Here is a 22,854-nt window from a genome sequence, read left to right as displayed (position 1 = left end):
TTATAATTAAGACAAACATCTAAAATAACATACTGATGAAATGCTTTTTGATACTAAAATGTGTATAATTACAAATTCTATCAAATAATGTTGTCGGATTGTTCCTACACTGTTTAACCATTGGTCCAAGTAAGAGATAGTTCAAATAGTATTCTACTTAAAAATTTACCTTGAGATCTGCGGGAATGTTATCCTCCCTAAGAAGGATGTTCATGTCCTCCACGTCCTTCTTGGTCATGCCCAGGGTGCAGATAGATCCCACTGACAGCTTCCTCTTGCATAATCCACACGTTGAAAAGAAATCGATCAAACTAAAGAAAAGAATTTACATTAAAACATAGAAAATATAATTTTTTTTATAAAATCATAAAAAATTATTAGAAGATAGATTTTATTTGTATATCTGTTTAGTTACCTATCTATCTAGGTTTCTTGTTATATCTTTAGTAGCGACTAAGTCCCTATAGGATTGTCTATTTATCTATCCATCTATCTTTCTTTCTTATTACCTTAAATGTTTAGTACATAGCATAAATGTAGCATTAACAGCTCTTGCTAGTCGATCTATCTTACTATATATCTATCTATCTATCTATTACCTTGAATGTTTAGCACATAGCAAAAATGTAGCATTAACAGAAGCTCTTGTTACTTTATCTTTCTATCTAAATATCTATCTGTCTGTTTGTTTGTCTGTCTATCTATTTATCTATTACCTTGAATGTTTAGCACATAGCATGAATGTAGCATTAACAGAAGCTCTTGCTACTCTATCCCAGTCCAGAGTTACCTGAAAGTATTATCATAATATGAATAATAGTTTTAAGAGTCATTTTCAGTATGAATTCGAAACCGAATAATATCCGCTATATTAGAACCGGTTCTCAGCCATAATAAATATATAATATAGCATCGTATTACAGACAATTTTCTGTAAATATTAAAAAAAAAATCATAAAATTAATATTAGTTTTGTCAAGCATTCAGGCTAACCTTATAATTTTTATTTTATTATCCGCGGAAAGCTGTCTAAAATACGATACCCATCCCCGTAATAATTATTTTATATATTTCTGTTTCAGTAAAAATCATGTAAGTAATATGAAGAAAAACTGTACCTTTTTCATAAGTCTCTTTTTCAGTCTGTTCAACCATTTCTTAGACACAGACCCTGTCACAGGACGGTTGCAGGTTCGAATCAGACATTTCTTAACCTTCTCCTCGGTAGCAGACCTGCCGCCGGTCATGCCTGGACCAACTCCAGGTTTGGACATGTCTCTGGCGGCCGCCCGCCGGTCAAGGAACCGGAAACAGCGGTCGCACAGACAGGCGTCCAGGCCAAATTTTGTAAATTCCATGGCAAATTCCTAAAATAAGAAATAAATAGAAATCATAATGTTTACAGTTTCACTTTAATCGATGTGTTCGGTTAAATATGGGTTAAGAACTTCCTGCAGCCGCTGGAACTAAAGTCGAGGTATAATACTAATTTCCCTTCCTTATATGTTTTTATAAAAACAATGAAATATCTTTATCTTGCTGTTTTTGCTACAGACAATCCTCTTTGCTAATATATATTTATTGACAATACCTGCTTCTCCTGTGTTTTCAGCTGTTGAATGTGCAGTGGGGTATCGAGCATACCAAACTTGAGGCTACAATAATAGCAGCAGTCAGCGCAGGTCCTCTCTGGATGGATTTTAAAGCTGCTGGCCTTTTCAGGTACTACTGTAGATATTGCTTTCACACTAAACAAATAAAAAAATAAGAGATGGATGATTTGTAGGTAGTAGATCCTGGTATATAGTACAAATTTTCAAATAGAGACAAAACTTTTAGTCAAATAAATGGAGGGTGGGCAACTTTTTGTAACGAGATCTAAAACACAAAGGAACTGATCGAAAAAAGAGTTACGTTAGGATTTAGCATTACATTTGCATTACATAAGGTAAAATGTGGAATTTTCTATTTATTTTTACCATGTAACTATTAAACCAAGAAGTGCAAAGTGAAATTGTATAACTTTTAAGCAAATGCCCTTTTCCTTTTAAGAAAATAACAGTGAAATATAGTACTTACCCAGCCTTCTCATCACTAGACTTTTGACTATCCGGGCTCAATTTCCCATCCTCATGACCATCTGCTCTACTGCTGCCCCCCTCCAACCGGTGCCGTTCCTCCAGCTCTCTGGTAGAGGCTGTACTGCTTGCAGCGGAGGAGGGTCGGGTCGTTGTGTGGGCTCCTTAACAAATTATTTAAATGAGAATAATTAAACTACTAAAACAGCCAACACAATAAACAAACAAAAAAACTTAGTCAAAGACAAATCAATCCAACACATTTAATTTTCTAATTCAAGTATGATTGGGGCTGAAATGAAAATACAATAGGTAAAGATTGGAGAATTAAACAAAGGTATCTTAAGGTGTAAAATAAAATATTCAGAAATTAAAAATAGTGTTTGTAGGCTCTACTAGAACATAAAATGGTTAGGGATGAAAAAATGTCTACCTCCAACTGCATCAGTAGCCACGCTACTATTCTGCTGTTGTTTGGATTTGCTACGCTTCGGCCGTGATCCGTCGGCTGACCGGTGGCTTTTTGACAGTGGCTGGCTGTCAAAATCGTCCTCTGTGTCACCTTATATTATAAAAAAATTACAGATATTTTTTTAAAAAGGAAATGCCATACATAAGTTTAATAAATACCTATATTGATACAAGGGTGGCAAAACGTGAAAATATGTCTAAATTAAATTGAGGGATAAGAAGGGGAGGGGTCGATAACCATAAATGTTAATGTCTGATCCTGTAATTTCATGGGTGGGAGTAGGATGTGCTATTAAAGAAATTTTCAAATTTAAACTCAATTGTAAAGTGGGGTTTTGAACTCACGCCCTCCTCAGTTTAAAGTACCCCTAGATGCCTCAAGTGACATTGACACTATTTGGCTATAAGGTAAACAATCCCATACCTCCGTCGCTTTCCATAGGCCGTCTTTTCTTGCGTTTACCCAGCCTTGGTCTGGTCTGATCCGCGACCAATCTGTCCGCTGTCCGCGTTACACTTGTGTCCGTGTCGTCAGACATCAGGTCACCGTTGGATATCTGTACAGTTAGTTTTGTTGGGTGACACTTATTTGTTGGAATAAAGGGAGGAAGAGGACAATGGACAGTGAATTAAACAGGTACCAAAAGTATCTTACTCGTTGGCTAAAAAACTTTGTATACTTAAGGAATCTTTCATCGAAACTTGAATTTTATGGTGGCAGTGGCAAAACCTTTCAACCAGTAATTCTTATCTAAAGAAAGGATAATTTTGTTTATCATCATTTGGGTTGTATATCAATTTATATCAAATATGATAATTCATCAGAATTTTGATGAAATTGTATAGCGTGAACAAGTACAACTCTGTAAACTAAAGGAACAATTTTTCATTTTTATTATTTTAACTTGATTTAAAGGTAGTCGAGCTTATTTCTTAATTTCGAAAAACTGAATTTAAAACTATGGAGAAAGTAAAGTATAGCTTCGCTACATATAACAATACAAGTTGGCCAACAATCCTGAAGTTTGACAGGTGTGTATGGCTGCAGGTGTACAGCCATGACGGCGGCTAGGGCATCCTCCTGGGACAGGATGGTCGGGGACACAGAGTACCTCTTCCCTGGAGACTTGGAGTGAGGCGGTGTACTGCTCACAGCACCTAGAATAAATAAATATTAATGTATATTTCATTGGCTGAATTGTGGATTCATTTAAAATTAATAGGTATCAACAAAAAGTTAGTTTTAATAGAACTGATTCCTTTAAAAATAAAAATTTTAGTCAGACATCATACATACATCAAAACAATTATACCTATTGCCGAAAAAGTTGAGAATCTGATAAAAATCGGTTAAGATACGCAAAGGAGCACGGTACTTAAAATGTGACACACGAACACAAAAGACACTTTTTGAGACCATTGATTTGGAGATCTCTAGGGCCATACAAAAATAATTTAAATTGGTGGAAAAGATAAAAATATATGCCATGTTCCACAAGGCATAAAATGAAAACATAATTGAGTGGATTAAAGTTAACAAGGACACTTTTATCCATGAATATTGATTGATTAGCCATAGTCTCTTAGGGTTTGGACCTAAGTAGTCATGGAGTAGGCTGAGACACTTTTGTATAGCCACTAAGGCTATCAAGCTCCACGTTCAAGCACATTATGACTTGACCCGCTATCTCATGAGAGCTACTCATTATTACCTCACCCTCGCCGAGTATGGCAGGTGTCCCAAATTAAGTCACCGTAAAGAATGACGCTCTCCGCAGAGGAGCTTGGGATAAGGGTAGTACTGATATTATGTACGTGACTATTAAGTATCCAAACTTACTCAATTATCCCCTTCTTACACAACCAGGGGAAGTTGCGTGAATGTATTCAACCGAGAAATTCGAGTTGCCACATGGGGACTAGAACTCGAACTCTCATCACCGTAACTCAGTGCGTTACCACTGAGCTACGACGCCCCTTTATCCATGAATATCTCATTAATAAGCTAAGAAATATATATATAACCTAAGGGTAACCATTAAAGTATGACACTTACCAATAGCATGATGATCAGGTATAGAAATTTCCAGAGGTTCTGAGGACATAATAGCCCCAGTTATCAACAGGTTACTCCCAGAACTTCGCGCCTTTTCAACCTAGAAAGAAAATTATTTTTACTACATTTTTAAAACCATTTATGTACCTACATTTTATCTCTTTGGTAAGAGTCCATCAAAAAATGTAAAATTATTGAAAACTAGCGGCGGCTGCGCTGCTAGCATCAAGGGGCTCTGTAATCAAAGGGGTAGAAGGGAGCAGAAAAATAGCCCAATGCCATCCAAAAGCTTAAAAATAAATATAAAGTAGCCTAAACAATCCCGGGTTCAATGTAAAGCTTTCTTAAAAAGGAAAACTCGAATCAGTTCAAAAGTTATTGAAATTTCCAGCTTCAGACAAAAAACTTAGGTATTACTTTATACAATAGGATATAGGAGCTTATTTTGAACTAAAGGCCGATTAGGCTGTACAAAAAAATCAAGACGTAAACAATAAGATCCAAGCTATAGACCAAGGTAAAAGTTTTGTCCTTACCTCATTTAATGCCTCTATATCAATATGATTGAGAGGAATATCCTCATCATCGGTGAAATCAAATATCTCCGTACCCGCTCCTCCGCGCCCCATACTGTTCCCCTTAGTGGGCGAGGACACGGGGGTTATTCGCGGTGGCTGCAGCTGGCTGTCCTTCCCAATGTTATTGGTTGATCCAACAGGTATGGGTGTTAGTATGGGCCCAGCACTTTGGACGAGGCTTGTAATTTGAGGTGGGCCGTTGCCATCCTTGTTGGACAACTGTTTGGTGGGACTTTTCTTATTCAGACGGACTTTTCGCAGGGATTTGGTCAGGTCACTTGATGCAGTTGACGTTGGGGTGACAACAGGACCAGGTAGTGTGCTTGCTATGACCGGTGGTGCTTCAATTGATTCTGGCATTGCTGACAAGGGAGTTTCTGTGCCTGGAACAGCTGATTGTATACCAGGAACAGTTGAAAGGATACCAGAAACAGCTGACAGAGTAGGAGGGACAACGGATAAAGAACTAGGTACAGCTGAAACTGCAGCCGCTACAGCTCCTGCATCCAGGCTGTTCTTCCTAGATCTTGACTTCTTTGGTGATGGTGCAGTTGTAAGAACAACTTTGAGGAGGGATTGGTTATGATTGCTTGATGTGTTAGTAATTGCTGGCTTCGCCTCTTGTTCAACAGGAGACATTTGTGTTGACATGCTGATGACTGGTGCTGGTTTGGATAGTGATGACTCTAGTTTTACAGGTGACTTTCTTGAGGTTGTGGCTAACATAGGTTCTTGAATTTCTAGAACAGGTGGCTTTGAGTCATCGTCAGAAACTTGTTTTTCAAGAATTGGAGGCGGCAGGTCTTCATCATCTTTAGTTTGCACTGGACCAACCTTAGTTTCATCAATGAAAAACACATTGATATCACTTTCTTTGGATAAAACAGGTGCAACATTGTTTTCTGTTGATTCATCAACTTCAAGAACATCATTAGTTTCAACTCCCACCTTAACTGGTTTGACATCCATTATATCTTGGTCGGCTGGCGGAGTTAGATCCTCAGCTTTGCCCTTCTTCTGTCTGACATCTTTTGCAATCTTTGGCAGCAGTTTCACATCAGCTGTGGTAGCGTCTCCTGCAGCAAGTTTCTTAGCCAGCTTTTTGCTGCTCTTCTCTCTGTCCCTTTTCTTTATAGTTTTCTGTGTGTCGGTTGCGAATATGTTGTTCATTTTTGTGAATAGTTTAGACTTGTCAAATGGGGCCAGCTTGGGTTTGGTGGTGTCAAAGCTTTCTGAACTATCACTAGACTCGCCCTGCACAACAAAATTAAGATTAATCAATCAATTTGAAAAATTCAAAATTCTTATTAAAGATGATAGTATTATTTCACTAAAAAACATTGTTTTATAGAATGAAAATATAGGAGGTTAAAATTCCAGTTATTTTGATTTGGTGAATGTTCCTTATTTATGATTTATGACTCAGTATGGACCTATATTAACATGTCCTTGATATTTCTTTTTAAAAATAGGCTTGGGGGGGGGGGGGGGGCGAGAATTCTCCTAATTTTTTATATCTCCATAGGTACACCTTTGTTTTACTTAGGTAGGTAGGTTCTTATGGATTAAGAAATCTAGGTGTGTTTCCTATCGCAGAATTTTAATATTTAACAAATCGGTAATAATAATGTTTAAATAGTCTTAATTTCCTTGAGAGGTGAGTCTGGATTACTGGTGGATATATAGACCTGCTGTCCATTAACCTGGTTGGCCAACAGGACAGGTACCTGATCCAAGGGAACATCTCCACACTCTGAAAAAGAAAACTAATGATTATAATATTCACTCGTGGCTTCTAAGTGTTGTATATAATGTAACAGAATAATCTTAATCTTAATCCAAAATGTCAAAATCTTAGTATTGACAGATAAAAATAGCAAAAAAGCTAACTAAAATACCTAAGTATATAAATGAACAATTAAGATTTATGCGCATCTGATATAACAGCGGTAGTAACAACTTTTAACATCATTGATTAAGCCCCGTTTTTGGGCTAAGATTCGAACCCATTCTCCATCAATAGACAACCGGATGCTATATTCTTGAGTTTAATAAAGTAACTTACCAAGAGAGCTGAAGGCAGGATCCAGGTTGGCTGCCTCCGTGTCCGGCAGGTGTTCTATCAGAGCACTTGACACCGGTACCATACCAGAGGAAAGCTTGTCTGAAAAGGAAAAAAATAGGGTAAGGGGGGGGAAATTTCGGTTTTTTTTCGGTTTTTTTGAAAAAAAATGGGGTAAATATTAATATTTTCAAATGAAACCAAGACCAGTAGAAAGCTTACGGAAAGGACTATCAGGTCCTAAAAGGACATTATCCTAGGACTTTTAGAAGTTGGCCGAAATTGACCGCAAAAAAGTTACCGATATTTCCCCACCACCGGGGGAAATATCGGTAATTTTTTTCAACCTAAAAAAAATCGATGAAAAACGGCCAAACGGCCAGTCGAACATAAATAATCATAATTAGTATAGGTTATAGGGATTATCCACAAAAAGTTTCATAATGATCGGACTATTCCTTCTATGTTAAAAATGAATTTTTTTGAAAGACACGAATTTTCGATTTTTTTTTTCGAAAATTTTTTTTTAAAAAACTTAAAATTAATATAAGAAAAAAACGTATTTTATTACTTTTTAGGCCTGATCCTAAAAAAGCTCACATTGAACTATAGATTTAGCCCAAAAAACATGAAAATTGATTAAAAATTGACCTCAAAAATTGAATTTGAAGCAAAAGTGTCATCTTTGCAAAAAATCTTGACTACATTTTAACCTTAAAAAAATCGATGAAAAAAGGCCAAACGACCAAACAAGCGTAATAAATCATAATTAGTATAGGTGATTGGGATTAACCACAAAAAAATTCATAAAGATCGGACTATTCCTCCTATGTCAAAAATATTTTTTTTTCAAAGGACCAGAAATTTTGATTTTTTCCTCGCAAAATTTTGATTCAAAAAATAAAATTAATTTTTTTTTTGTTTTTTATCTGTTCTATTCATTTTTAGGCCTAATTCTTAAAAAGTCCATATGGAATAATAGATTTGACAAAAGAAAACATGAAAACATGACCTTAAAAGTTGAATTTTAATTTCTTTTGAAATTACCGATTTTTCCCCCGGCGCCAACTTTGGTCATTTTTGAAAAAAATATTAACCCGACTTTAAAGCTCTCAACGGATTTGGAAAAAGCGGGCAATTTCTAGTTCAAAAAGTTTTTCAGATCAGCTCTAGGTCTTACCAATTTTTGTGTAGGTCGATCTTTACACACCTACTAAAAAATTTTTGGATAAAAAAAATTTTCGTCCGACTTTGAGACCCAATAAGTACCCTTAATATTCATCTCACAAAAAATTCATTTTATACTTTTTTGTAGGCAATTTAATAAGGAACAAATTTGCTTTTATGTTTTTTTCTGTCATTTGAAAGAAACATGGAGAAAAAGGTCATTTAATGAAGGTAGGTCGAAATTACCGAGAATAGCCCCTTACCGAAACTTCCCCCCCCTTACCCTATATAAAATAATATTTATTTTGATCACTAATTAATCAAAAGCTAGGTATAATTTTGAAACTTTTTACAAAAATCACGCAACCTTTCCCAGACAATTTTAAAGTTAACTTATTTAGATATTAAATAATTCTTAATCTAATCTTTATTTCATCTTATCAATTCAAAGACATTTATATATATAGATTTTTCAAAACCATAATTCAATAGTGAGAAAATAACAGCTAATAGTCTAATTTACTTATCAATAGAAACTAAAGCTAGAGGCTTTATAAATGGTAACTAATACTTTTGTGTTTGTCATGTGCAGCAGTAGTTAAAGAAGGGGGAAATTCTTGGTCAATAAAAAGTTAAGACTTGAAGACAAAGGTCATGCAGCCAATAGTTAGTTGAATTTAAGTGATGTTTACCAAATACAAACAAGATACCAACAAGCTAAGGTAAATAGGTAAACAAGAATGACAACAAACAAACAAAATGATTTAAAGATCATTTGTTCACTGTTAAGTGGTCTCTTGTCAGAAACATGATGAAAACTTAGAATTGATAAAAGAAAGGGAGAGATCAGGTGATAAATAAAAGATCACAAACCCTATTATACTTATTTAAATTATATATATCTATACTAGCGGCTTCGCCCCTAGCCTCTAGGGGCTTCGCCCTATATAGTTTTGGGAAGTCAACCCTAAATAGTCTTAATAGAAATATTCAAAAAAATATTCTTTGTTTAATTACTCTGTGATAAAATTAAACCCAGGTTGTGCGCTTTATGCAGAAAAATTTTAATTTGTACAAATTAAACCAAGGTTGTTTGCTGTATACAAAAAAATTTCAATTCGTAAAAATTAGACCGAGGTTGTTCGCATACACAAAAATTAAAATTAAAAAAAATATATTTTGATTTTTTTTTTGGGGGGGGGATTCATGGGGGCTTTGCCCCATGTTGCAGTGGGGTTCCCCCACCCCAATTACTGGTTTTTGTTTAAAAAAAATAAAAAAAAAACATTTTGGAAGTGGGGATTTTTTATTTTTTGGGGGGTTGGAGTGTCCCACCTCCCAAGAAAATAGCTTAAAACCACCAGAGGACCAGTAGGTATATTCCCAGAAGGGTAGAGCCCAATTTGATCAGCAGTTACTAAGATTTTACAAAAAATGTAAAAAAAAAAAATTTGGGGGTTAGATTTTTTTATTTTTGGGGGGGTTGGGGGTGTCCCACCCCCCAAGAAAATAGCCTAAAACCACCACAGGACCAGTAGGCATATTCCCTGAAGAGTAGAATCCGATCGGTTCAGTGGTTACCGAGATCTTAAGGGACAGACAGACAGACGGACAGACAGACGGACAGACGGACAGACGGTCAGACGGACAGACGGACAGACATCAAGCTACTTTGTATTATAGATAGACGGACCGACATAACGGACCAAGCAAGTTGAATACTTGTAAGTTGTATTGGTGAGGGCAATCTTCCAGTAAAAAGTAACAGCCGACTAATTTGATTGGCAGCCGCGAGTTACAGGCTGACTGAGGGACAGACAAAATTAATTATAAAGTAGCAATGGATATAGAATACGTGGATACTGTCAGATTCTCGCATACCCTAAAAATGTTTCTCCCAGGTGGTTAATATAATGATACCCTCTCATGACTTTACACCATACCCTCCCCTGAACACAAAGGAACATATTGATTAATAGCAACCTAAATTGACGACAAAATTTCCTTTGTCACAATAGCCACGTATTCTATATCCATAAAAGTAGCTTCTCTACTAAAACAAATAAAACTCACCAAGAGGAATCGGCATGACACTCTGCACATTATCCGTAACAGCCTCACCATCTGTTTCTATCACAATATCACCAATATTTTCACCAACTACTGTTGCTTTGTCAGGCGTAGTTATAACAAGAGCACTGGCGGCTAGTAGAGCTGATGTAGCATCAACCTGGCCGTTGTTGATATCCTTATCAACAGCTGCTGTTGCCAGTTGGTTGTTGACAAAATTTGTTGTGGTGGAGGTTGTGGTTGTTGTCAAGAGATCATTTATTCCATCACAAGCTTTTATATTTTCACCTGGTTTTAAAAAGGAAATAATACATATGGAATAATTATCTTCAAACTTGCAAAGCTGAATATCTTTTTTTTTAACAATTTCATGGGGAAATACCTATAGGTATATACAATTTTCAATTTAAAGAAAGCTAGGTTTTGAAAAAAAACATATTGGTTGTCATTATAGAAAACTTTTTAAATAGAGGGAGGTAGTTTATATTTTAGTAATCATTAGTATCAAGGACACTTAGAATCGTAAAATATGATATGATTATGCAGGTCCCCAAAGTAAATATAAACACGTTTTCACATAAGAATACAAACTCCATATTCATTAATTCCATTCCTGAGATTGTGATGGTTGTTGCATTACTATCACTAGCAACAACCGTTGTGCTAATTGTTGTGGTTATAACTTGACTTGAAATAGCTGTTGCAACAACAGCGCTGGTAGCATCACTGCCGTCAGTAACTATGCTCTCAACAATACTGTTGTTGTCAGTAGTATCACCAACAGCAGTTGCAGTGGTGGTGGTTACAGGTAGTTGTTCTAGAGAGGAGGTTGCTGTTGAATCACTTTGGAGGGGGTTTAGTAAGCTCTGCTCTGTTAACTCGGATCCTGAAACAAAAATAAAATAAAAATCTCCTAAACAAATCAATTTAGGTAGGTAGATATCTTGACGAAATAAAAAAACTTTATATTTTTATGAAATATCCTATTGCATGATGTAGGATGTATGCGTTTTAGGTATGAGTGTGGTTTATACTGAAATATCCCCCGACATTAAAGAAGTCCATTGTAAATATTCTCTAATCTTTGTATGACAAAGTTAGACAAAATAGCTTATCCTAATGTTTCATAACGAATAAAAGAATTTTTGGACCTAGATATTTAGCTCAATGAATTTACTATTGGAGTTATTAAATAGATTGTAGGTCAAGTAAGATAAAATTACTATATTCAAATATCGAAATGTAACAAAAATCATAAATAGGCGATGTTCACATAAACACAAAACTAACAAGTAATGCTTTGAAAATTATTTGAAATACCGTCTATTTCACCATTAGAGGGGAGGGGGGGGGGGGAGGGTAATCACCCCTTTACCCCACCCTTGGATGTTCCTGTCTGTCTGTCCTGTTTAAAGATGTTTTACCTTGATCTTTGGCGCTGATTAAAGCTGAAGATTTGTCATCACAAATATTTTTCTCTTCAGTCTTATTATCATTAGGAGTAGTAGTAGTATCAATCATATTCACATCTGTTTCATCAACAAGAGGTGTTGCAACTATATCACCATTATTAGCAGCTGCTGCGTCACTACAAGCAGCTTTATGATCATCATTATCACTTTTATTGACAGAGGATGTGTCAATATTATCACTTGATCCTATGCAAAGATCATTTTTAAGAGATTCATCTTCTTCCTGGCCTTTAGCTTCAGTAAGACTATCTTTAGCACTGGCTACGTGAGAAGCACTTGTCACAGCTTTACCATCATCATCAACATGATCGTGACCGTTTTCAGTGGTCATTTCACTGTCGGCAGCGGCGGTTTCGCCGTTGACCGTTTCAGTCTCACTATCATCACTGCTGCTAGACGACGTGAGCATTTCAGCTTTGGAGGCCCTAATATCCTGCATGTCCGACATTTCCGGCGCGTCGGGATTCTCCTTAATCTTTGGCATCTTTGTTTTGCGCACGTTAACGGAAGCCGCCGTAGCCGCCGCTAGCGGCGGCGGCGTTTGTGGCCCGGCAGGTTCCGTAATTTTTGTGTCTGGCGATAAAACAACGGCTGCTGCCGCCGCCTGTTTCACAGCTTGTGCTCGCTGCTTGCCTCGCAAGGTTGCTGCGGGTGAGCCTCCGCGTCCGCGAGAATTTGCACTGCCTCGGCTGTTTGTTCCGCGCCCGCCGCGGTTATTAAATTGAGGATTACCGCGTGCTGGCGATTCCCGCCTGCCCGCTCGGGCCGGCGACCGACTGCCTGATCGGGTACCGGTGGTGGATGTGAGGTCGTTCAGTTGCTTAGTTGCTCTGGCTGAGGGGGTGGTGGCAGCCCCCCGGGTGCTGCTGACACCCCCCCGACCCCCTCGCCCCCGCCCCGACATTCCAACCTGAAAATAGAAAAAATATTAATTTTTATCTTAAAGTATTATAAATGAATCATTGATATTTCCATAAGTAAATTCTTATGTAGAGTGCTAACATACGTATCCTAATTATAGAGAAGTTTCAATATAGTTTCAAAATAGGAAATAAGAAAAAAGGGGATTAATGTTTATTGTGTATTTGTTAAATGCATAGGTAATAAACCTGATAAATAAAATACATTTATATAATTCTATTTTATTTATGCAAAAATGTACAAAATTGGAGATAAAAATATGCGAAATAAGTCTTTCCCCCTATATATAGGGCCTATATATTCAAATGTGTAATTAACAAGAAAAATCGTACGCATAGTAATAACAAAATGACGTAAATATTAAAAGTAAAAAATGTCAATATAATCCAATCATCCTATAGTAGAAGATTTTTGTCAAAAGGTTAAGATCTCAATCACTTCTTAACCGATTAAGCTTTACCTAGCTCCTGTGATTGTTTTAAACTATTCTATTTTTAGATTTTTGTCTTAATATAGTTTTGAGCCATTTTTCTAGCCCCTAGCAACCTCTTCTAATACTGAGTCATTAGAGGCTAGAGACGTAGCTCCAAAAGTTATAAATAATATGATATGAAAAAAAAAACCAACTTCTTAAAACTATCGCGTCATTCACCTAAATTTCATAGTGACTGACGCACAGACTTACCCTATTAAAAGAGCTTTTATGCTGATAACAAAAATCCAATGGACGTTGTAAAACCTCATAAGCAATATCATTAAATTCTTTAAATTAATTTGCGTTTTATTTTATGACAAAACTGAGCAATAGCATGTATGTTTTTTACAAGGTTAATTTATCCCCCCACCCCTAATAATATTTGATACTCTTTTTTTATTTTTCTAAATTAAGGATTTCAAAAAATTAAAACCTTTTTCTACAGTTTACTTTCCCCCAAAGGACCAAGCAAGCACAAAATGTACCTCACCCCATATTCTTTAATTAATTGAAAATAATACCTAAACTGCAACAAAATAAACAAAAAAATCACGACTTTTAAAACTCAAGATATGTAAATAATCATATGACATTACTAAAACAATCATATAAACCTTTTTTAACCGTGATTAAAGATGCCTACTGTAATTGGTAAAAAAAATGAATTTATAAGTTTAAAGACAATGAAAAAGTGCATAAAATTCCTTTTATTTCATTTTGATTTATAAATATTGTTATAAATATATAACTTAAAAACGCTACAAATTCCATTAAGGACCCTAAATAACCTTTAATTTAATTTGCAAGTTTATATTCTAAAATCAAGAAATCTCAAATTGACCTTGAAATTCAGCTGTTTGCATATAGCTACAGGGATATAAAGGGATAAGACAATGGCCAATAAATTCATGTATTTCACCAAGGATGAAACACAAAATTACCCCTTCTATAGATTAAAATTAGTGGTTGAAATGTTTGAACACTAAACTTAATAAACCATCCAATCAAAGTTTAATAAATTTAATAAAAGTTCCCAAAGTTGTTAAGCCATTGAATGAGCAAACATTATCATAAAACTTTGGGGACTAGTGAAATAAACAGCCCATTGTCCCCTCCCTCCCTGATGATATAGCTAGGCACTCCACACTCTAGCACTATAACAACTGATCAAAATTTTACAATTAATATGACGACTTTTACAATTTTATTCCATAAATAGTATTAAATACATTATGTAATAGTACATATAGCAACTTAGATGCAATACTTTACAAGCTTTTAATCATGGAATAAAGGAATTTATAAAGGGAGTAATAGCTATTTCCGCGGATATTAATATGGAAAAAAATGAAAAAAAATGTTAAGATTATAACCAGTTTTGATAACCTTAAGGAGCCGATGGTCCGGGCTAACAAAACTGGTATAAAAATTATTGATCTTTATTTATGATTATGTTTTAGTATGGCTGGTAACCGGTTCTAATCCATCCAATATTAATCGGTTTCGAAGCCAAACTGGAAATATAACGTACTTTTAATCAACTTACTTAATCTTTTATTGCTACAAAATTGTGTAATCATGTATTATCGAACATTCAGAAAAATGTCTACACAAATAGGCATAGAATTCTTTCAGAGATAGGATAATGAAAAAGGAAAATTTTTCAACCAAAAAGCACATTTTTTAGGAAGCCTAGGCTTTAATTATGTCAATGTTTAAAATACATCCAAAAGTTTCGCTTTTTTGCTTCTCTTGCCAGTAAATAATAAGACATCCAAACCTAGGTGTGTCATTATTTCCGCATAATGAATCAGTTATCAAATCCACAAATTATTACTACAGCACTAAATACCCCAATTTTTGCGCTAATTTTATAGAGGAGGGATGAGACATTTGGCTGTTTATTAATTAGTTTAATAAAAACGTTTTCTTTTTCGTAAGCTTTACTCCTTTTGGGACTTTTATTGAATTTTGATTGGTTGGTTCAATAAGTTGAGTGTCCAAACGTTTCAACCACTAATTGTAATCTACAGAAGAGTTAATTTTGTGTATCATCATTGGGGATGTTCTTCAATATATCGACCATTTTTGTATCCCTGCTGTAGATCTCTGCTACTTTAGTGTCTTTATACGAAATAAGAAACACATTTCAGTTGTGATAGCTATACCCCCAAAAATGTAAAAAATTCTAGTTTTAAGTGTCATAATCCTCTTATGTTACCAACTCTAAACCACAAAAAATGCCAGGAAGAAAGAAATTAATAAATTGGCCGCAAAACAATATCATTACCCTCAAAAGTTGAATACTTAATTATCAAAATGTTTACGAAAATTTGTACCTATACGGGGAAAACTCTTTTTCGTTTTTTTTACTTTAGGGCAGGTTGGGTTATGAGGGAGAGCACCAAATGGCCATGTACCTATCCCTACATCCGTGACAAAAGAAACTATTCAGAACTTTTGGCAGTTAACATAAAAAAGAGACATCAAACACTAAACTGTTCCAATTCTGATTTATTTCAAAATAACGAGCATAAGAAAAAAAGTATTTCAAGTAGCGAAGCTACTCTATATTAAACTTGGTCTGTCTGTCCGTCAGTCCGTCTGTCGTTCCATAATGATTTGGTATAAATGTAATTTTTTCGCCCGTTATTGAAGATAGACAACTAAAATTTTAAGTAAAGTCCAATTACATATGCGCATCTACTCTATACAATGTTTTGTCAGTCTGTCTGTCTGTTGGTCATCATTTAAAGCCTATAAATGGTTTTGGTCTATTCTGCTTTGAAATTACAGTCTTGGAATGGTTTTATGCTAAATTTTTGCTCACGAATACATAGCCACCAGATTTAAGGGTCACAGCCGTATCATCATAGTGTATCATAAAATAGAATAAAATGTAAATTTTTTTCTCAATACTTTCCTGCTGGAAACGAATTGCAGAAGTATAAAAATATAGAAAACATACACTACTAGTAAACATATGTATATAATATAATAAAGATTGTGTAGTAGCAAGATTTTACAACAACAAAGGTTGTAGGAATAGGTAAACAAAGTATATTTTCAATTTATTACTTTAAACAAATTTAAATAATGATGACAACACCAATAGAAAGGAAAGCACAAAATTTAAAGAATAGCCCTTAACAACGATAAGAGTCAGGAATTTAAAGGTATAAGACAAGGGTCGATAAATTGATGTACATCCCCAATTTTGATACACAAATTTGACCTTTCAATAGATTACAATTAGTGGTTGAAACTTTAAGACAATTAGCCAAATTAAGCAACCAATCAAAATCCAACAAAATTCCCCAAGGTTAATAAGCAAACGAATTAGAAAACGTTATTATAAGACTTTGCGGACTAGTGCCTTAATTTTAATTTTTCACAAGAAATTTTCAGACGCTTATCTTGTTTAGCTGAGAACATTTTTCCTCATAGCGTTAGAAACATGTGGTCAAACAAATGAGATGGAAAGGAAATAGACGAAAAAAATGAAAAGTATGTTTTTCTAACATTTACACATCCCTTTATCCCTGCAAATAAGAAAGAATTCAAGCATGAGAGAAAAGAATAAGGCAGCTTTTATATTCCCAACCCTATTCCCTTAGAACAGTATTATCCTCCCCCCCCCCTTGTTTCTTTCAATTTAGAAAGAAAGAGTGAGAGAGAAGGAGAGAGAGAGGGAGAGCAAAGGGATAAATGTAAGTTCATTTTATATATATGTAGTTTGTAATTCAACTAAGATTTAAAACAGTAAAATTGATATTAAAACAAAAAAGCCCTAAATTTAAAATCATACATTAAGATTATATACAATAGGGGAAATTTAACAAGTCTTTCCCCCCCTTAAATAACTCTAACCTCATATTTATCATTCAAAGGGGTAGTTTCATAAAAGGCATTTAAAAAGTAAAAGAACTTGGAGACCCTTCAGATATTTTGGCAGAAGGCATAAAAATTTGACTATACATATAAAGATAAACAAATGAAAAAATATATACAACTAACAGGCTTTTGAATGTTGTATACATTTAGAATTTAGGGTTTTTAAGTACCTTCATAATAGCATATTCTAATATTTAAAGTATTAAGTTTTTTTTTGTCTGGCGCTTAAGATTTCAATAACTGCTAAACCTATTGAGTTCTCCTTTTCCCGGAAGGTTCTCCTAGGTTCCAGGACGGTTTTAGACTATTTATTTTCATATTTAAGTCTTAGAATGGTTTAAGTCTATTTTTTGACAACTTCAGAGCCCTTAGATGCTAGGGATGCAATCGCTGGAAGTATGAAACAGCACACAGCAATGTTATTTGCTATTGAAACAAGTTCATTATTGGTTGCTTTAAGCGGACACCGATTAAGTGACATTGAGCCACACAATGATGGTCTCCTAGCTCGTCTCTCTGCACTGAACAGCCAACACAAATATTCGTAGCGCAGGTAGAACTCACATACATACGCCGAGCAGATATATGTACATGCTGAACATGTTAAGCTAATTAGAGATAAAGGATTCTATAAATTTTTATGAAATTTCAATTTTATTATTTAGATCTTACATAAAATGATCATGTACTCTAATAAGCGAAACTTGTAGCTGGCTAAAATAACGTTAACCCCATCACCTCCCCTCCAACTGTAAGAACGAACTGACCAATATGTAATGTTGCCATAATATAGGTATTCTATATACATATCTTTTAGTATGAAGAAATATAAGTTTTTTAAGCACTATTGAAAGCTATAGATGTTCTTAACCTAGCCTTATCTAAATAAAAAGCAAAAACAAACACATAAAAAATGTAGTCCATTTTTGGTTGCAGTGGAATTACCAAAAAATAATTCTATGATTAAAATCTGTCGAAAAATCTTTTATGCCTTTAGTAAAAAAGTTACTAAATTTTTAAAGGCAAATCTAGTTTTATAACATACAAAATGTAATGATTTATTTCAATTAAAATAAAGCTTTCTAACTGAACGACATCAAAATCCTTTTTTCATTGATTTACTTTTTCATGCATTACTGATAGTTAACACAAGTTACAAGTAGCATTACACACATACACACACACACACACACACACAGAGTAGGCCTAGTTGTGTGTGTGTGTGTGTGTGTACTCCTAGGCCTTAAACCATGTTACAATACATGCATACAGCGTGGTGTGGGTGTGTGTGATAGGCCTAAACCAACCAATAACACTATGAAATGAAAGTATTTATTATATAGGCCGCCAATATATGTATATGTATTTTAAAAAGATTGACATATATCATTAAAGAGTTTTAACATCCGAAAACAAACCATTTAAAAATCTCAACTTATGATGTTTAATGATGTTTTTGAAGATTATGAGTTTTTAAAAGTTTTTTTGCTTGTTTTCTACGTTAAGGATAAATATTGACTCCATTCTTCATTTTACATTTATATACATATGCAAAGATTATCTATAATTTGGGTCGGTCCGTCCGTCAGTCACTGTAAGATCTTTTCGTTCATTTAGACATGGTAGAAAAGTCCTTACGATTTTAAATTTTGCATGACTATTTCTATAACAGTTAGGTACGATTTAGGAAGCGTAGCAACTCTATAATCTATTCGTCTGATTTTTGAAATAATGATTCATAGGACAACAAAGAACAATATTATAAACAAGCAACTCTATATTCTAATCCTAAAAATCAAATTTTTATTTAATTTTGTTTAGACTTACAACTTAAAGTTCTGCTTATTAAGTACTGACACTCTAAAAGAGTTTTTGTTCGTTTGTCCTTCATTCTGATTTTAGAGCTTCGTATTTTTTTATGTTGTCATCAAGGACGTCCAAGCGTTTTCACTGGGGGGGGGGGGTAAGTAATCACCCCTTTACACCCCCCTCCAAACATTGGACGTCCTTGTAACGTTTAGATAAAAATTATAAAGTTCTTATCAAGAGGCAGGTGTGTCATTTTTTAAATTAAAATAAAAAAAGATTATATGATATTTTTTTGCCTAAGGAAGTATTATTGACTTAGAACAAAGAGAATGTATAAATAATTGGTAATGTTTCTTACATTAATATTATATAGATTTTTCATATAAAAAATGTATGTACGTATATAAACAAATATACACATATTATATCTCGAGTGTAAAAAGATAAATGGATATATAAAATAATTTTTTGAGTTACTGAAAATGTGGATATAAAAAGTATTTTTAGTACCTGTTGAATTTTGTGTTTTTTTTAGGTGAAATTAGGAAAATCGAAATGATCAACAAGTTTTCATTACAGATTTACTTATTACTTTATTCCTGCGAATAAGTTTTTACAGGAAGTAAGGACAAAAAAACTTTCTTTTTTCCCTTTGATCAAAGTGCTTATATGCTATGCAGGGTGGTTGGATAAAAAAAACCCAACATTTTTTTTACAATTTATACAGGGCCAATATTAAATTAAAACTTGGGGACACCCTGTAAATCTTTCTATTTATCAGGGATCTTAAGGGACAAGACAATGGTCAGTAAATGATGTACATCCCCAATGATAATACACAAAATTACCCTTTCTGTAGCTTAAAATTAGTTGTTGGAACGTTTGAACACTCAACTTAGTAAACCAACTGATCACCCCAGAGTTGTTAAGCCTCCTATTTATAGTTGTAACTTTTATACTATCTGCAGAGCCAATATTATGTTATATCAGGGGACACCCTGTAAATTCTACTATTTGTAGTAGTAGTTTTATATTATCTACAGGACCAATATTATGTTTTAACAGGGGGACACCCTGTAAATCCTACTATTTGAAGTAGTAACTTTTATACTATCTGCAGAGCCAATATTATATTATAACAGGGGGACACCCTTTAAATTCTACTATTTGTAGTAGTAGCTTTTGTAATATCTGCAGGGCCAATATTATGTTATAACAGGGGGACACCCTGTAAATTCTACTATTTGTAGTAGTAGCTTTTGTAATATCTGCAGGGCCAATATTATGTTATAACAGGGGGACACCCTGTAAATTCTACTATTTGTAGTAGTAGTTTTTGTAATATCTGCAGGGCCAATATTATGTTATAACAGGGGGACACCCTGTAAATTCTACTATTTGTAGTAGTAGCTTTTGTAATATCTGCAGGGCCAATATTATGTTATAACAGGGGGACACCCTGTAAATTCTACTATTTGTAGTAGTAGTTTTTGTAATATCTGCAGGGCCAATATTATGTTATAACAGGGGGACACCCTGTAAATTCTACTATTTGTAGTAGTAGCTTTTGTAATATCTGCAGGGCCAATATTATGTTATAACAGGGGGACACCCTGTAAATTCTACTATTTGTAGTAGTAGCTTTTGTAATATCTGCAGGGCCAATATTATGTTATAACAGGGGGACACCCTGTAAATTCTACTATTTGTAGTAGTAGCTTTTGTAATATCTGCAGGGCCAATATTATGTTATAACAGGGGGACACCCTGTAAATTCTACTATTTGTAGTAGTAGCTTTATATTATCTACAGGACCAATATTATATTATAACAGGGGGACACCCTGTAAATCCTATTTGTAGTAGTAGCTTTTATACTTTCTGCAGGGCCAATGAACTTTCATTACATTAATTCATACGCTTTGCTAATTTGACTAAATTTAATAAGCTTAGTTTTTGCACATAAAATCTCAAAAGATATTTTTTTGTAAATAAAATACATACTTTTAAGGCCACTTTGGAACCAGTGTTGCGGAGCCGGATCCGGGAGCCGCCATATTTTTGCTGGAGCCGTAATTTTCGTTAGAAAACGGCTCCGGCTCCGGACTAGATAAATAAAGAGATTTTTTATAAATTATAATTTGGTAACTCTGTTTAGTCATGTGCAAATGCCTGTTTTAAGTTTTTCAAGTCCATTTTTATCAAAAATTGAACTTTTAAAACCTTCAAAAGTCAAAAATAGACGTGGGAAAAAAATATGTTGAGTTCTTCTTGATTTTAGGTTGGAGCCGGAGCCGCCAAAATTACAGACGGCTCCACAGAGCCGGAGCGAGCCTCATCAAAATCAAACGGCTCCGCAACGCTGTTTGGATCAATGATGGTTTAATCCTGATGGAAACAATTGTCCTTGATTTTAAAAGATGGTTTATAAAAACCTTGGGCTGGCATGATTTTCCATCAGTTGCCTGATCAAATAAACCGCAGGATTTAAATTTTATTATCTATGTTTACCAGGGAGAGGAAGGACATTGGACTGTAAATAATACTTGTCCCAAACTTATACTTTAAACCTTGATGTAACATACTTATATGATTTATTTTAATAATAGGTAATTTTGTTTAGAAAGAAATTTAAATTTATGCAAATGATAAATAAAAGCGATGTACCACATTGGATTTATTATTACTGGAATCTTACACCAGATAATGATATACTCTAATAAAGTGAAGCTCGCCGCGGGCTAAAATAACGATACCTCCTCCACCCCCTTTACCTCATCCCCTCCGCTCATATTGAATGAACGAACTGACCAATAAATGACAGTAGAAATAGCAACCTAAATTGACGAAAAAATTTTCCCCTATCATAATACACTGGTGTCCTGGATAGGAAACAGGTTTTTTTTGAGTTACGTATGACAAGACCTATATTTCTATGACCGGGCGTGTATGACAGTTCAGCACATAACTTTCATTAAATCACAGCTGATCATTTTTGTGGATTTTTTTGAAAATTACTTTTTTACCCAGATTTCCTTAGTTTTTCTCCAAAAAAACACATTTTTCTCATATTGACAGCTTAGTTAATCTAAATTTATTCAAAGAAAAGTATAATAGATGACAGCTGAACCAAAGATTATGTTATCATCAATAACAAGATCTTTCAGAATCAATTAACTAATCTAAGATTTGTAGTCTAGAAGTTGGGTAAGAGTTATTTGAAGTTGTTATTTGAATTAATGTCTAAACAGTTAAACAAAACTTAAGTTTGTTTTGGTAGTCAACACAAAAAAAATACTCACTTTTTAAGTCCCTCATGCATGCCTCATGAATTCTTATGGCATAGTTCCTGGCTGTAATAAAATGTCCCTCTGAGGTTCCACCAATGAAGTTTAAACTAACATGCTTCAGAATCAGCAATCTGTATAAAGTTTTCCTTGTAATATTGACAAGTTATCATGCTCAGTATTGATTCCTTGCTGACTTGATGTCTAAATAGTTCCTGTGTTATTGTTTGTTCCTGCTCATCACCATTGGAAACAGTCAGTTCAGTATAGTGGCTGCTTTTAAAGGTTTTGATGGGTTGTGTTTGCAGTTGATTTGATGTTGGTTGTGTGAAATTCTTGCCAGTGTCAGACACAAACTACACCAGATTCTTGTTTACTCTGGCCTTTAAGGTAAACATTGTAACCTGAAAGTATTGGGACAGGTTGGTTTTAGCTGTTCTGGGTAATGCATTTGGATCTACTGCAATTCATGGTAAAATATTGCTGGTAACGAATGTTTCCTGGTTCATGACGGG

General features: G+C 34.5%; 1 protein-coding gene across 1 annotated transcript in view; it reads right to left on the bottom strand.

Annotated features, from left to right (window-relative positions):
• Positions 1-22,854, bottom strand: part of east (enhanced adult sensory threshold) — a 53,566-nt gene that overhangs the window by 15,094 nt on the left and 15,618 nt on the right. Inside the window, exons 3-17 of the mRNA XM_080167930.1 lie at positions 11,907-12,864; positions 11,099-11,368; positions 10,486-10,773; positions 7,249-7,347; positions 6,835-6,936; positions 5,142-6,439; positions 4,606-4,705; positions 3,571-3,707; positions 2,974-3,109; positions 2,512-2,640; positions 2,080-2,242; positions 1,592-1,748; positions 1,119-1,367; positions 717-790; positions 170-311 (exon numbers count right to left, since the gene is read on the bottom strand). Coding sequence (XP_080024056.1) covers positions 170-311; positions 717-790; positions 1,119-1,367; positions 1,592-1,748; positions 2,080-2,242; positions 2,512-2,640; positions 2,974-3,109; positions 3,571-3,707; positions 4,606-4,705; positions 5,142-6,439; positions 6,835-6,936; positions 7,249-7,347; positions 10,486-10,773; positions 11,099-11,368; positions 11,907-12,858 — 4,296 coding nt within the window. The 5' untranslated portion in view covers positions 12,859-12,864. The remainder of the gene's footprint in view (positions 1-169; positions 312-716; positions 791-1,118; positions 1,368-1,591; positions 1,749-2,079; positions 2,243-2,511; positions 2,641-2,973; positions 3,110-3,570; positions 3,708-4,605; positions 4,706-5,141; positions 6,440-6,834; positions 6,937-7,248; positions 7,348-10,485; positions 10,774-11,098; positions 11,369-11,906; positions 12,865-22,854) is intronic.

This window comes from Acartia tonsa, chromosome 7 (genome assembly GCF_053477335.1).
Source record: "Acartia tonsa isolate MP-2025a chromosome 7, ASM5347733v1, whole genome shotgun sequence".
Lineage (NCBI taxonomy): Eukaryota > Metazoa > Arthropoda > Copepoda > Calanoida > Acartiidae > Acartia > Acartia tonsa.
This window is presented reverse-complemented; position numbering and strand designations above follow the sequence as displayed.